General features: G+C 62.3%; 1 protein-coding gene across 17 annotated transcripts in view; it reads right to left on the reverse strand.

Moving 5' to 3' along the window:
- Nucleotides 1-789: 789 nt before the first annotated feature.
- Nucleotides 790-13444, reverse strand: part of PLEKHA6 (pleckstrin homology domain containing A6) — a 43600-nt gene continuing 30945 nt past the window's right edge. For 11 of the 17 annotated variants that reach the window (XM_042013718.1, XM_042013714.1, XM_042013717.1 and 8 more), the window contains 17 exons: nucleotides 12823-12876; nucleotides 10974-11054; nucleotides 9733-9801; nucleotides 9348-9428; nucleotides 8921-9070; nucleotides 8532-8627; nucleotides 7813-7924; nucleotides 7541-7680; nucleotides 6802-6954; nucleotides 5594-5720; nucleotides 5406-5494; nucleotides 4931-5128; nucleotides 4679-4843; nucleotides 4399-4532; nucleotides 4046-4188; nucleotides 3016-3140; nucleotides 790-2733 (listed from right to left, as the gene is read on the reverse strand). In XM_042013718.1, coding sequence (XP_041869652.1) covers nucleotides 3025-3140; nucleotides 4046-4188; nucleotides 4399-4532; nucleotides 4679-4843; nucleotides 4931-5128; nucleotides 5406-5494; nucleotides 5594-5720; nucleotides 6802-6954; nucleotides 7541-7680; nucleotides 7813-7924; nucleotides 8532-8627; nucleotides 8921-9070; nucleotides 9348-9428; nucleotides 9733-9801; nucleotides 10974-11054; nucleotides 12823-12876 — 1908 coding nt within the window. In that variant the 3' untranslated portion in view covers nucleotides 790-2733; nucleotides 3016-3024. The remainder of the gene's footprint in view (nucleotides 2734-3015; nucleotides 3141-4045; nucleotides 4189-4398; nucleotides 4533-4678; nucleotides 4844-4930; nucleotides 5129-5405; nucleotides 5495-5593; nucleotides 5721-6801; nucleotides 6955-7540; nucleotides 7681-7812; nucleotides 7925-8531; nucleotides 8628-8920; nucleotides 9071-9347; nucleotides 9429-9732; nucleotides 9802-10973; nucleotides 11055-12822; nucleotides 12877-13444) is intronic. The other 6 variants (XM_042013704.1, XM_042013705.1, XM_042013708.1 and 3 more) reach the window with 6 other exon arrangements.

Raw genomic sequence — 13444 nt, forward strand, 5'->3', positions numbered from 1 at the left:
AGGGGGATGTAGTGGCCCCAGAGGGGACACAGTGGCTCTATGGGGGATCTGGTGGCTCTATGGGGACATGGTGGCTCTATGGGGGATCTGGTGGCTCCAGGGGACATGGTGGCTCTATGGGGGACGTGGTGGCTCCAGGGGGACATGGTGGCTCTATGGGGGATCTGGTGGCTCTATGGGGGACGTGGTGGCTCCAGGGGACACGGTGGCTCTATGGGGGATGTGGTGGCTTGTGACCACAAGACCCGGCTGGTCCTGCCCCCCCCTGTCCCAGCAGGATGAACTCCCTGGGATGGGATGGATCCCTAAAATAGGGAAAACCGGGGAGATTTTGGCTTCCTTGGGGCGGCCAAGTGGCACCGTGGGGACAGTGGAGGTCCCTGCAGCGTCCTCAGAAGTCCCAACTCACGTGGATTCCTGTGGATCCCACAGATCCCACAGATCCCAGGCTGCCCCATGGGAGAGTTTTGGGAATGGCGCAGGTCCCGGGATTTGCCGGTTGGTGTGGGAATAGCGGCTCCAGCAGACCCAACACAGGGTCCCTGTGTCACCTCTGGCACCCCAGAGCCACCCAAACCCACCTATTCCCAAAATTTATCCCCACTAACTGCCCGGGGACGGGAATTTCATCCCAAAATCAACCCTGGTGGGAAAACAAATCCCAAAAAAAGCCAGGGAGAGAGAGGAGGAGCTGCCTCCAGAGCCCCTTCAGCCTCTGCCTGTCCAATCCAACATTAAAATCCACATCCAAAGTCCCCTCTGGAAAAAAGAAAAGACAGGAAAACGTCGTTGTTTCATAGATATTTTTATTTCTCTACCACTAGGAAAATATCCCAGAAAACCAAATCCCTCCCGCCCCACCCTCCCCGAATGCATAAATAGATTTATTTCCTCCCGATGCAAATCCTTTCCGGGTTAACGAGTCACTGGTTTATGAAGTGTTTATGAAAAATAATAACCAAAAATAAAATTAATTAATTAATTAATTAATTAAGGTTTGGTTTCTTTCTCTTTTTTTTTTCTTTTTTTTTCTTTTTTTTTTTTTCGTCTTTTTTTTCCTTTTTTTTTTTTTAAATAAAATAAAATCGCGGCCGGGTCACACTTTGGGGACAGCGTCCGGTGGCTTTGGGATGGGAGCTTTGGGATCGTCTCTGGATCCCCGAGATGGGAATTGCTGCCCCACAGCCACCTCAGGATGTCCCCAAGGTGTCCCCACAGTAAGGGGGGGTCTGCCCCGGTGTCCCGAGCTGGGGAGCTCGGGGGACACAGGGAAATAAACTCATCCTCTCTTCTTCGAACTTACAGTCTCTGTATATTTTATTTTAAATAAATTTGCTTTTCATAAAAGCAGAAAAAATAGATATATTTTTTAAATAGGTTTTTTTCCTTTTTTTTTTTCCTTGGTTTTTTTTTGGTTTTTTTTTTTCCTTTCTTTCTTTCTTTTTTCCCCCCTTCCCCCTCTGATAAATTGGCAAAGAATTTGCTTTTTTCCTTGGCAGGAACAAACCCTGCGGAGAAGAGAGAGCTCGGCACGAGCTTTTCCCGGGAAAAGAAGAGGAAAAACCGAATATAGATATATATTATAAATGTAGAATTTCCATCAAACATATATTAAGGCATGTAAATAGCAAAATAAAGGGCCAGCTTTATGAGCTAAAGGGGCTGAGGGAGGCTCGGCTGTGGGATTTAGGGCTCCGGGGATCCTACAAGTATTGCTAAGACGGGGAGGATTGGGATGCGGGGCAGGGTCCTGGGGGGGGGTTTGGCATCAGCCCAGGAGGGACGGATGGGATTTGGGATCTGGGATTTGGGATTCAGCTCCTGGCTCCGTCCTCCCTGCCCACCCCAGCGCTGCCACCCTCACGTCCTTCCAGGGATTCTGCTTTTTCCCCACCCTCCAGGACAATAAAGAAAAGGGGGGATTTGCTACAGGAAACCCGAACCGCTGGAAGGGGCTGGAGAGCAACGGGAAGGGCTCAGGGGAGACGCGGGGAGGGATTTGTGGAGGGTGACAGCGGGACGGGGCAGCCAAGGTGACCCTGATGTCCCCAAACCCCTCCTCAGCGCTGTCCCCACCCTCCAGAGGGGGGTCCCTGCTGACCCCACAGCTCCTTTATCCCACCGGGCACCCCAATTCCCTGCTCTGCTCCCCATCCCTGCCCAGAGCTCCTGCTCCGTGCTTGGAGAGCCCTTGGAGCGCCCTGGGCACCTCCGTGTCCCCACAGTGTCACCTCCATCCATCCTGTCCCCTTTTTCCTCCGGCTGAGCCACCAGCAGTGCCACAGATGGGTTCAAAATTGGGATCAGGGAAGGGAAACCATGCCCGAGGAGCCGAGGAGGAGCATCCAGGTGCGGTGGAAGGTTGGGAGCACCATCCGTGCTGGGGACAGGCCGGTCCCCACCCCAAGAACCCCTTCACAGACCTTGGGGGGACGTCCCAGGAGTCCTGTGCTCCCCGCTGGGCCGGTGGCCGCTGTCACAGCTGTCCCTGTGGCCACTGACAGCCCTGGGGGCTCCTTGGGGACAACTCCCAGCCCCCACCCATCTCTTTGGGACGGGTCAGAGCCGCCGCTCCCGTCGGTGCCACATCTCCCGCGTGGTCCCGCCATCGGACGGAGGGAAGGGGGTCCGGGAGAACCGAGGACGGTGGCGAGAGGTTCGGTGTCACCTCAGGAGGGGACTAAAACGTGGCCCCGTGGAACTTGATGGCGCCGGCAGCAGCCAGGGCTTGAGCTGAGGAGGGGGGCAGGACAGGACAGAGAGGCTGAGCAGGGTGGGGTCCACCCTGTGCCCACCCCTTGTGGCAAACCCGGCGGGGATTTGGCTCCAAGGGAGCCGGGGGATGCTGGGACCCCCCGGATTTCATGCTGGGATTCCCTTTTCCACCCTGCACGGCCCCCTTGGCCTGGGCGGGGGGACGCTGGGTCCATGGAGGAGCCGGAGCTGACGTGGCTCGGGGGATGCGAGCGGGAGCGAAGGGATGGAGGGGATGACGTCAGAGAGAGAGGTGCTTACGTCACAGGCTCACACCCGCATGAGGTGGCTGCTGTCGGCGGCCCGGGGCGGCTCGGACGAGAGAGGGTTGGTCGGTGGAGTCGGGGAGGCTGGGGAGGTGGGAGGGCTGGGGGTAGCGCACTGAGCTGGAAACGAGAAACGGGAGAAGGGAGTGAAGGAGGCGGGCGGCGGGGAGGGCACGGCGGGGCTGGGCAGGGGCAGGGACAGCGAGGAGGGAGGAAGGAAAGGGGGGAAGCAAGCGCGGGTAGGGCAAAGAGTCACAGCTGGCAGGACAGAGCCACAGCTGGCAGGAGAAGCAGTCACAGCTGGCAGGAAGGACAGAGAGCCACAGCTGGCAGGACAAACAGCCACGGCTGGCAGGAAGGACAGAGAGCCACAGCTGGGCACAGCACGCACACGTGAGCTCCCGGCAGGGCTCCTCATGGACAAGGCATGGTGTGACACCACGGGCACGCGGGCACGGTGTGACACTGCGGTCAGCCAGGTAGGGGACGTCACCCTGCTCACCTGGGCAAGGTGCGCCAACACAATGCCCCCAGCATCAAGTGCCACCATGCACGGCCACGATGTGCCAGCCCATGCCACTGTAATTCTGCTGGCTATGGGGTGCCACCACGATCCCCTGGGCATGGGGTGTCACCAGAACCCCTGGGCATGGGGTGTCACCATGCTTGCTCAGCCACGCCGTGCCACCTCATGCCACCTCGTGCCACCTCATGCCACCTCATGCCACCCAGCCAGGCACTCCCACCCTCGCAAACGCTCCCAGCAAGGCGCTGGAAGCTGTGCCCGGCTGGAAGGGCTGCTCCATCCCAGCATCTCAGGGCAGGCAGCCCCAGGCGTGGCAGGAGCTGTTGGCATCACCTCTCCCACTGCTCAGGGATGCCCTGTCCCACGACTGCCCTCTCTCCTGCCCACTGACGCCTTGCCAAGCTGCCAAACCCGCACCTGCCTTCACCCTGCTGCCCTGCTGGCATCATTCTCCCAAGGATCTGCAGGATCCGACCCTCCGAGCCTCCCCGTTCCTCACCCGAGAGCATCCGGCCGCGGCGCGAGGCCTCGGCAGCCAGGGCACACGAGATCTCGATCCTCTTCTCCTGCTCCTGCAGCTGCATCTCGGGGTCCTGGGGGGTGTCCACCTCCCCCTCGCCCAGGGGGATGACGTTCTGCAGGCTGGGAATGGCACCTGGCATCAGCACCCCTGCCAGGACCCCTGGGGTGGGCTGGGAAGGGGGCAGAGGGGTGGGGGTTCCCCTGGGATGGGTGGGGAAGGGGTGGAGGTGGGTGGGTGGTCTTAGAATGGTCAGGGAAGGGGTAGAGGTGGGTGGTCACTTCCCTTCGGGATGACCCCTGGCATGGCCAGCGTGGGCACTGCAGCCTCACCTGGATTTGGCAATGAGGGTCTTGATCCTTTCCACCTTCTTCTGCTTCTCCTTCATCTCCTCGGGGCTGAGGGGCGATTCCGGCTCCAGCTCCACGTAGCGCTCAGGGATCAGCACTTTGTCCGGTGTGGAGAGCTGGGAACAGCGGGAAGAGCTGGGCAAGTGCCCTGTGCCGGACACTGGCGACCTGCCCCCTCCAGCACTGCCCGGATGCAGCTCCAGGATGCTGCCAGAGGATGGTGTGACCACCCTGGGGACACTCAGAGCCATCCCATCCTCACCTCCTTGTTGATGTCCACATCGTAGTGCTGCGGCTCCAGCTCCATCTTCCGCAGCCGGGCGATCTCCTCCTGCGGCGTCTCGTACACCTTGCCGGGCTCGTCGGAGCGCAGCGCGGCCTCCAGGTCCGAGATGTCCACCTCGTGGATGCTGCGGTGCCGCCGCACCTGCGAGGGACCGCGCCCCGCTCAGCGTCCCCACGGACTGGGTGGTGCGTTGTCACCCGTCCCGCCCCACCGTGGCCCCGCACTCACCACCTTGTAGGAGGAGGGGGTTTTGGGGCCGGGGGCATCGGGCTGAGGGCCGGGGAGCTGCTGGGGCCCGGGGAGCTGCAGGCTGCGCCGCTTCTCCTTCATGGAGCCGCTCTGGTGCCGCTTCATGCGGTCGATCTGCTCCTCCACGCTCATCTTCACCTTGGTCTCGGTGGCGAACACGGCGCTCTTGGGTCTCTCCTGGGGACAAGCCCAGCCTCAAGGTCACCTGCTGGTGGCTGGTGACACCTCCCCAGTGGCACACCCCTCTGCCGTGAGCCGCTGGGATGCCACTCGGGGGATGCCACTCGGGGGATGTCACTCCTGGGATGTCACTCCCGGGATGGGGGTCTCCAGGAGATGGGTGGTGACACACGGAGCCACACAGCCACACGCTCCTGTCCCCAAGCTGCAACAAAGCCCCCCTTGGCTCACCCAGCCCCCCCAGGCCAGCCCAGCCCCTCCACCCGAGCCCTACCCGGGAGCTGAACCCGTTGGCCAGGCCGTTCCTCCTGGACACCACCTCGTCCTCCGCCGGAGACTTGGTCCTGGGGGGGACGATTCCCACTGCGGGGGAGACCACAACGCCAGGATGAACCCTTGGGGACCCCGGGCAGGGTCCCAGCGCCACCCCCAAGGTCCTGCTGGGTGTCACCAGTGCCGTACCCTTGTTGAGAGCCGCTTGTTTGTCCCCGTCCTGCTCTGTCCGGCTCTGCGGGAGCCCCTCGGGTGCGGGGCCGGGGAGGCTGGGCCGGGGGGGCTCCTTCTTGCTCTGCTCGAAGCCTGGTTTGGGCTGTGGGGGGGAAAAAGGTCCCCAGTGAGCTCCAGTCCTGCCTGAGGGCCACGCTCTGCCTGGGGACACCCAGCTGCTCTTGGGGTGACAAACAGAGCACGGACACACTCCATGGACATACGGATAGCAGCCAGGTAGGACCAGAGCACCCCAAAATCGTGGGGACAGGGGCTGAGGGGGCTCTGCTCTTGTCCCTGCTGTGTCACATCCTGTCAGGGCTGGGTGCCTGCTGCTGTCCCCACAGGATGGGACAAAGGTTCCTGTAAGGTGACAACCCCTCCACAGCCCCCAGAAGCTCGGGGACAGGGACATCCTGGCTCTGTGCTGGGCTCCAGCAGCGCCCCATGTCCACGGGAGGGGATGGGGTCATACAGGGGCAGAAGGACCAGCAAAGGGTCAGTTTTGGGGTCCGTCCCCTCTGGCATCCCATGGGAAGAGCCCGGGAACTGCTGGGGTGACAGAGGGGTGTGACAACGGGCGCAGCAGCCCAATGTGTCCCCCTAAATGCACCCTGACACCCCTGGATCCACACGCAGCCACCACTGTGCCACCCACGGCAGCTGGAAGTGCCACCTGAGCTGGCACCGTGTCCCTTCCCAGCTCGACACAGCCACTGCGTCCCTCATGGTCACACATCCAGAGGCTGTGAGGACACTCGTGTCACCCGTGTCCACACCCAGCCCCACGCACGGCCGGGGTGTCACCAGGAATTCCCGAATGCAGGTTTGCCCTGGCGCGGGGGGCTCGGAGCCTGCCAGCGCCACACAGGGAGCGGTGACACGGAAGGACAGTGACAGAGGCGAGGGCAGAGCAAAGCAGAGAGGGCAATGCCAGGGACAACCTCCCCAGCAGGAGGGGACAATCCCTGTCCTGAGGGAGCACAGGGGGTGGCGACCTGCTGGGGACACCAGGGGTGCGGCAGGGCCGTGGCGCGCAGAGCTGTCCCCACACCAAGTGTCACCTCCACGCTGTCCCCGTGGATTTGGGGCGGGCAGCTCCGTGTCCTGCCTCATCCCATGTGATGAGGAAGAGGAGGAGGAGGAGGAGGACGGGGTGGCAGCTGCCCTGCAGGGTTCGGTACCTGTCCCCGCTTGGCCTCTCCGCCGCCTTGGTGCCAGGAAGGGGAGGCGGGGTAGGGCCAGAGGCGGCTCTCACTGGGCAGCGGAGGAACGGCCGGAGGAGACTCCAGGGGGACGTAGGACTTGGGGAGGGGAGGTCGAGGCGGGCCTGGTTCCTGGGGCGGGCAGGAGCGGGAGGCGTGAGAGCAGAGAAGGAAGAGAGAGTTAGAGAAGAGACCGAGGCACAACACGGCGGGAACGTCCTGGAGAAAGGGATGGAGGAGGGAGTGACTCCGCGGTGGCCGTGTCCCTCTCGGTGTCCCTGCTGCTGGGCCCCAGGGCCAGGCAGGGCTCGGGGGATGCCCAAATGAAGGTTCTCGACAGCACCTGGGGACACCGGCAGCACCTCTGTGCAGCTAGGTGGGGTTGGGGAGTCCCCAAACTCCACCCTAAATAAATTCCCTGTGCATGAAGGTGGCACCAGCCCTGAGTGACGGCACTCAGAGGGGCTGTGGTGGCACCAGGAGCTGCTCCTGGAGCCAAAAGCTGGAGCTGAGCAGCTCCCATCCCTCCGGACCCACAGCCCTGCAAGGACCACGGACCCCAAAGTCACCAGGTGACACCAGGGCCCATCCACGTCACCAAAACGGTGCCCCCCAGGCAGAACCACGAGGGGAGGCAGCTCCGTGCCCGGTGCCCAGCAGCCCCAATCCCCTGCTGGCACCTGCTGGGGACAAAGAGGGGACACCCAGGGTCACTGACCTCGCCGGGGCCTGGCTTGGTGGGCGATCCCTGGGAGCCGGAGATGAGGGAGAAGGGGCTCAGGGGGCTGGTGAGGCTGGCAGAGCTCAGGGGGCTGGCGGGGCTGTTGGAGCTGTACGTCCCCGAGGGGCCCAGAGCCACTGTGGAGCAGAGCAGCAATAAGATAATTATAAGATAATTATAAGATAATAATGAGGGTCTTCACCTCCTTGAGCAGCAGCTCATAGGGGACACCCCCCGCACACTTTGGGGTCAGGGACAGCCCCCCTCACCTCGGTGCTTGGCAGTGTCAGTGCCACGGGAGGGGTTGTTCTTCCTCAGCCCTTCCATCACGTCCTGGATCCGCCAGATCTCCTTCTGGATCTGCCGGTTGAGCATCTCGTTCTGGATTGGGGGAGGGGAAAGGCAGCGCTCAGAGGGGTCCTGGGGGTGCCAGTGCCAGCCCCAAATCAAGCTGGACCCCTGCCCCAAAGTGAGCCATAGGAACTGGGGGTCCCGACTGAGGCAGACACGGCCTGGAGGGGTCGGAACCATCACCCCCAGGATTTTTATCCTGCTGGGATGACTGGATCTGCTCCCCAGGAACCCACCTGGGCTGGGGGCAGCTGGGGGGGACTCTGGGGTCAATGGCACACCGAGTGCCCACGGTGGCCAAAGCTGGACGTGAGGGCTGGGCATGGAGAACTGGGCATGGGGCAGAGGGGGATTCCACCTCCATGGGGGACCTCGGGGGTGACAGGGGACACCCTCATCTGGGTGTCCGGGTTCAGGGGTGACAGGGGACACCCTCACCTGGGTGTCCGGGTTCGGGGGTGACACAGACACCCTCACCTGGGTGTCCGGGTTCAGGGGTGACAGGGGACACCCTCACCTGGGTGTCCGGGTTCGGGGGTGACACAGACACCCTCACCTGGGTGTCCGGGTTTGGGGTGACAGGGGACACCCTCACCTGGGTGTCCGGGTTCAGGGGTGGCAGGGGACACCCTCTCACCTGGATGTCCAGGTTCAGCTGCTCCCAGAGGTCATCGTGCAGGGTGGACACTTCGCTCTCCAGACTCTCGTACTCGGCCGTGCTGTTTGCCAGGGCCTGAGGGGACAGTGGGGGGTGGATCAGGAGGGTCTTGGGCACCCAGCACAGCCCCCCCGAGCTGGGCATGGGGTGACAGCAGTGGGGACAAGCTCTGAGGCACCCAGGGCACAGCAGAGACAGAGCCAGGAGCTGAGGTGGCACCTGGAGGGTGCCCAATTTGCTTTGTGGCCAGTGAGGGACTTTGGCTCCTCTGGCCCCCAGCCAGGCAAGGGGAATTCCCTTTCCTTGCTTGTTTTCCATCCGGGAAGGGACAAAAGGGCCCCAAATCCCTCCCCCCCCCACCCCGTTACCGTGCTGGCCTGGGACAGCTCCACGCGGATGTTGATGAGCTGGTTCTGCAGCGATTCCTTCTTGTGCAGCAGCTTCTCCGGGTAGGCAGGCTGACTCCCGAACATCTCCAGCTCCTGGTGCGTCCCCATCAGGGCACTCTCCAGGCTCTCCTGCGGGAACAGACGGAGCCACCAGGTCCTGGCTGCTCAATAACACACAGAGAACGCCACGGCCTCTCCCCCAGCTCAGAAATGTCCCCAAATGGCTGCCGCATCCCTGGAAGTGTCCAAAGCCAGGTTGGAGCAGCTGGGATAGCGGCCCAGGGGTGGTTGGAGGTGTTTTTAATGTCCCTTCAACCCAAACCTTCCTGTGGTGACGTGTCACTTCCCCACCACGCAGGTGCCACCGCCAGGTCCCCGTGTGGCCACCTGAGGTGGCACCACGTACCTTCTCTGCCCGGAGCTGCTGCACCAGCCTCTCCTGCTCCCGCAGCACCTTGTTCTGCTCGCAGAGCTTCCCCAGCAGCTTCTGCGCCAGCGGGGAAGAGAGAAAGGGGGGAGAGGATGAGGAGGATGAGATTCCCACTGGGAGAGATGGGATGCAGCCAGGATACAGGGTGGGATTGATGGGGTTTATGGCTCTGGGGAGGGTTTCCGACCTCCTGCTGTCATTGCAGGGACTTCAGGGTGACACGGGGCCAACTGGGAGATGGGGCAAGACCTAAACTCAGGGGAGGATTTATCCCTGAGGAGATCAAAGCGGCCGGGAGCAGCGGGCACAGCTCTGCCCGTGGGGACAGGGGACACCGAGAGGCGACAGGATTTGCTCTTACATCGGTGTCCTGCTCGCTGATCTTGTAGGGGTGCAGGGTGTCCCTGTAGGCCTCCGGGAAGGGCGTCACCTGCAAGCAGAGCGAGGGGTGAGCCCGGCCCCACCCCGGGATGCTCAGGGAAGGGGAGGCAGCTCCCAGCTCCTCTCTCCCATCCCTGCGAGCCGGGAAAAGGAGGCCGGAGACGAGCCCCGGAGGCGGTGGATGCTCCCCATCAGTCGGGAGTCACTGGGATGAAGTCCCAGCCTCTCCCTGCCCGTTCCCAACGGGAAAGATCCAGAGCCACCCTCTCCAAGCTTAAGGAGATGCCTCGTGAACCATTAACCGCCACCATTCCAGAGGCAGGGAAAACAAAAGGCAGCGCGGCTGAGCTGTAATTCCACCTCGGCGGAGTGGGAGCACCCATAAATCAGCAGCTGCTGCGGCAGGGCCTGTTTACCCCCGCCCGGCTCCTCCGTGAGTCATTTTCCTTTCCTGGAAATCTCAATTACTGATGGGACTTTCAGCAACTAAATGCCTCCAAGAGCTGAGATGAAAGGCACGAGATAGGAAGGAGGGGATCATTATTGCTAGAAAGCAGAGAGGGTGCTTTAGGACCATTTAAAACTCCGGGATGATGCAAATGGATCCGGATCTGGGAAATGCCCGCGGGGCTGGAGGCAGAGCCGGGTGGATCGGGATGCTGCAGCATCCCGGGAGCTCCTGTTTCACCCTCCAGCACATCCCCGCTGCCATCAGATGGGAACAGGAGCCGTTTTTGGGTGGAAAATCCCATCCAGGAGGTGCCCAGGGCAGCACAACGCGGGGTGGGTGGCACCGGGTGGGGGGACTCAATCGATGTGACCTTGCAGGGATTATCCCAGTGCTGGGAACATTTCCAGGGGGAAAGGTTGTTCCCTCTCCCTGTCTCAGGAACGACTCCGTTGGTTTAAGAGCGGCACTCCTGTCACCCCACACCTCCTCCTCGCAAACCAAGGACGAGCCAAGCCCCGCATCCGAGAGTCCCCCGGGGGCAGCTCCGTCCCCACCTCGCGCTGGCAGCTCGAGGATTTGCCGGCTGGGAATGGCTCATGGATGGATTAGCAAAGCCTGGGATGGACCAGCGCTTCCCCCGAGAGCGGGATGTGCCAGAGCCGCGGCTGCTGCGTGAGTGGCGATGGCAGGAGGTGGCCCCGGGTGGCGCGGGGGTGGCCGGCACGGCCGCCAGGCACGAGCCATGCGGGGCCTGGTGGCCGGAGCCTTACTTGCATGTAGAGCTGGGCCCTAGGGGAGGAGGTCTCCACCATCCTGTTCACCATAGTGATGAGGGTCTCGCTCTCGCTCATCTGCGGCACACAGGGAAGGAAAGGGCAGAGGTCAGCGGGGGACACGCGCCTGTGCTGTCGGTGACCGGTCCAGGAACCCTCAGGATGCAAAATGTCACCTCCCGAGGTGGCCCAGGGGCTCCAGCTGTGGCCCCGCGCTGCTGTTGTTCTGTTTAGTGCCCTCAGGGTGCTTTTTTGGGGGGGAAAACACGGATAAAACGGAGCCAGCTCGGAGCAGATGGCACAGACAGACACGAGCTCGGACAGGGACGGCAGCAGCGTGGGCTGGCACACAGACGGACACACGGACGGGCCCTGGCGCTGCCCCACGGCTCCGTGCCCAGCTGGGCGTTAGGGAGGTGACTGAAAGCTGGGCTTGGGGACAGCAGTGTCCCCTTTTCCAGGCGGCACCGGGAATGGCACCTCCCTGCTGCCAGGCACGGTTTGGGCAGCTCTGTGCCGCTCCACGGGGACAGGACAGCCCCCAACCAGCGGCACACAGCCAGTGGTGCCCGTGGCTGCCTCGGTGCCGCGTGACAAAGCCACTCAAGTCACCAGAGCTCCACCGCTCCCTCTGCTCCTCCCGGAGCCCCCAGCCCCGAGCAGGGCATTCCAGGGGAGCCCCTGGCACCTGGGACTCCCGAAATCCAAAGGGTGACAACACTTTGTCACCAAAGCAGGGCCCAAATCCCGCTGGGGGTGCAGCCGGGGAGCCGAGGGCGAGGACGGAGAGAGAAAACAGAGCAGGAGGATGTTTGAGAAGAGGCCGCTGACAGCGTCACTCCGAATCAGCCTCTCCAGAGGCCGGCGGGAGAGGAGGAGGAGGAGATGCCAAACCTTTTTAGGGAGCGTTTTAAAGAGCCGGGAAGAGGCTGCGGCGCTGCCGGTGGCTGCGAGACAGCGCAGGGAGCTTTTATTGCTGCAGCGAGTGCTCCCGCCCGGCGCTGGCCCCGCTCCAAGGCGGACACAGATCCCGGCCACGGGAGATTTGCAGCCTAATGGGATCGTGCCGGGAGCGGCTCCCTCTGTGGCAGCCTGGCCTGGGCTGCGGTGCTGGCCAGCAGCTCCTGTGGCTGTGGCTTTAGCTGCTGCCTGGACACATCCCTGCGGGGTCTCCCGGCTGTATCCCCTTCCCCACGCTCCTGGGATGAAGTCAGTGCAGTTTTCCTCCAAAACCCCCTGGCAAAAATCAGGGTTTTCCTCCAAAAACTCCTCCAAAAAAGCTGAGCGCTGCTGGGTTTGGGGCACTTGGTGCCCACCTGCACCAAACTTTTTGCCTCCGAAGTGCCACCACATCATCAAAACCACAGTTCCCACGGGTCACCTGGCCACCCCCAGCACGGGGGACACCCTGGGGCCCCTACAGCAACAAAGCTGCCGGATTTGGGGACAGCACGGCCACACTGGCACCCGGCAGGTGTCCAGCACCAACCTGGGGGCGTTTCAGAGCCATTGCACCCCCTGAGCTCAAGGACAGCTCCCAGAGCCCCCAGAAATGTTGGAATCTGCCCCAATTCCCCCCAAACTGCCCCCAGAACTCCACCACACCACACGGAGGCACTGCCAGAGGGGGAGGGGGGACACTTTTCTGCCGAGCGATGAGCGGCCCTACGGATGCGGAGGATGGAGAGAAGCGAAACCAAAAAAGACAACTCCTGCTGCTGGAATGCCGCTGGAATGCCGCTGGAATGCCGGGAGGGATGAGGATGGATGGCAGGGGACAGGGACACGGGGCACACGGGGACAAGAAGCAGCCGGTGAGGTGAGGCTGGCAGCCAGCTGCGCCTACCTGCTGGTCCAAATATTCTAGGTTTCTTTGCAACTGAAGGTCTAAAAGTTCATCCTACCAGGAGCCAGCAGGCAAGAAACGAGCAGCGAAACACAATAAAAGAAGAAGCAAAGCGGTTAGGGGGGAGCCTATGGAATGGCCCCTGGATCGGGAATGCTGCTGGGAATGTGCCCCTCAGACCCCGCTCACTCCGGGGGGACCCTGCCTGCGGCGGTGGCGGGGATGGATGGGCAGCATGGGTGGGGTGTGGTGAAATTCAGGCTTCTCCCTCCTCTGGCGGTCCTGTCCCGGGGTTTTGGGATGTGGGGGGACCTCCCGGTGTCACCCCTCAGGTCTGGGAGGGGACACGAGGCAGGAGAAGGCAGCAGCTGTGGCCAGATGTGAGGAAGCAGAGCGGGAGAGGTTTGGGCTTTGGGGGTCCGAGGGTGTCCCATTGTACAGAGGGGGCCTTTCCACATGGATTTCCCTCCGGAATGGCCAGGAGGGACCGGACACACCAATAAAAGGCCCAGCTCTGATCCGCCAAGCTACCCCTGGAGTGCTCTGGTTCCTCCCTGGCCACCTGAGTGAGGACCCCCCAAACTGCCCCACGTGCCCGGGGTGGGGTCTGTGGTCACAGGGT

The sequence above is a fragment of the Corvus kubaryi genome, unplaced genomic scaffold (genome assembly GCF_017639235.1).
Source record: "Corvus kubaryi isolate FWS band 111438036 unplaced genomic scaffold, C.kubaryi_AGA036_p1.0 split1-37355, whole genome shotgun sequence".
Lineage (NCBI taxonomy): Eukaryota > Metazoa > Chordata > Aves > Passeriformes > Corvidae > Corvus > Corvus kubaryi.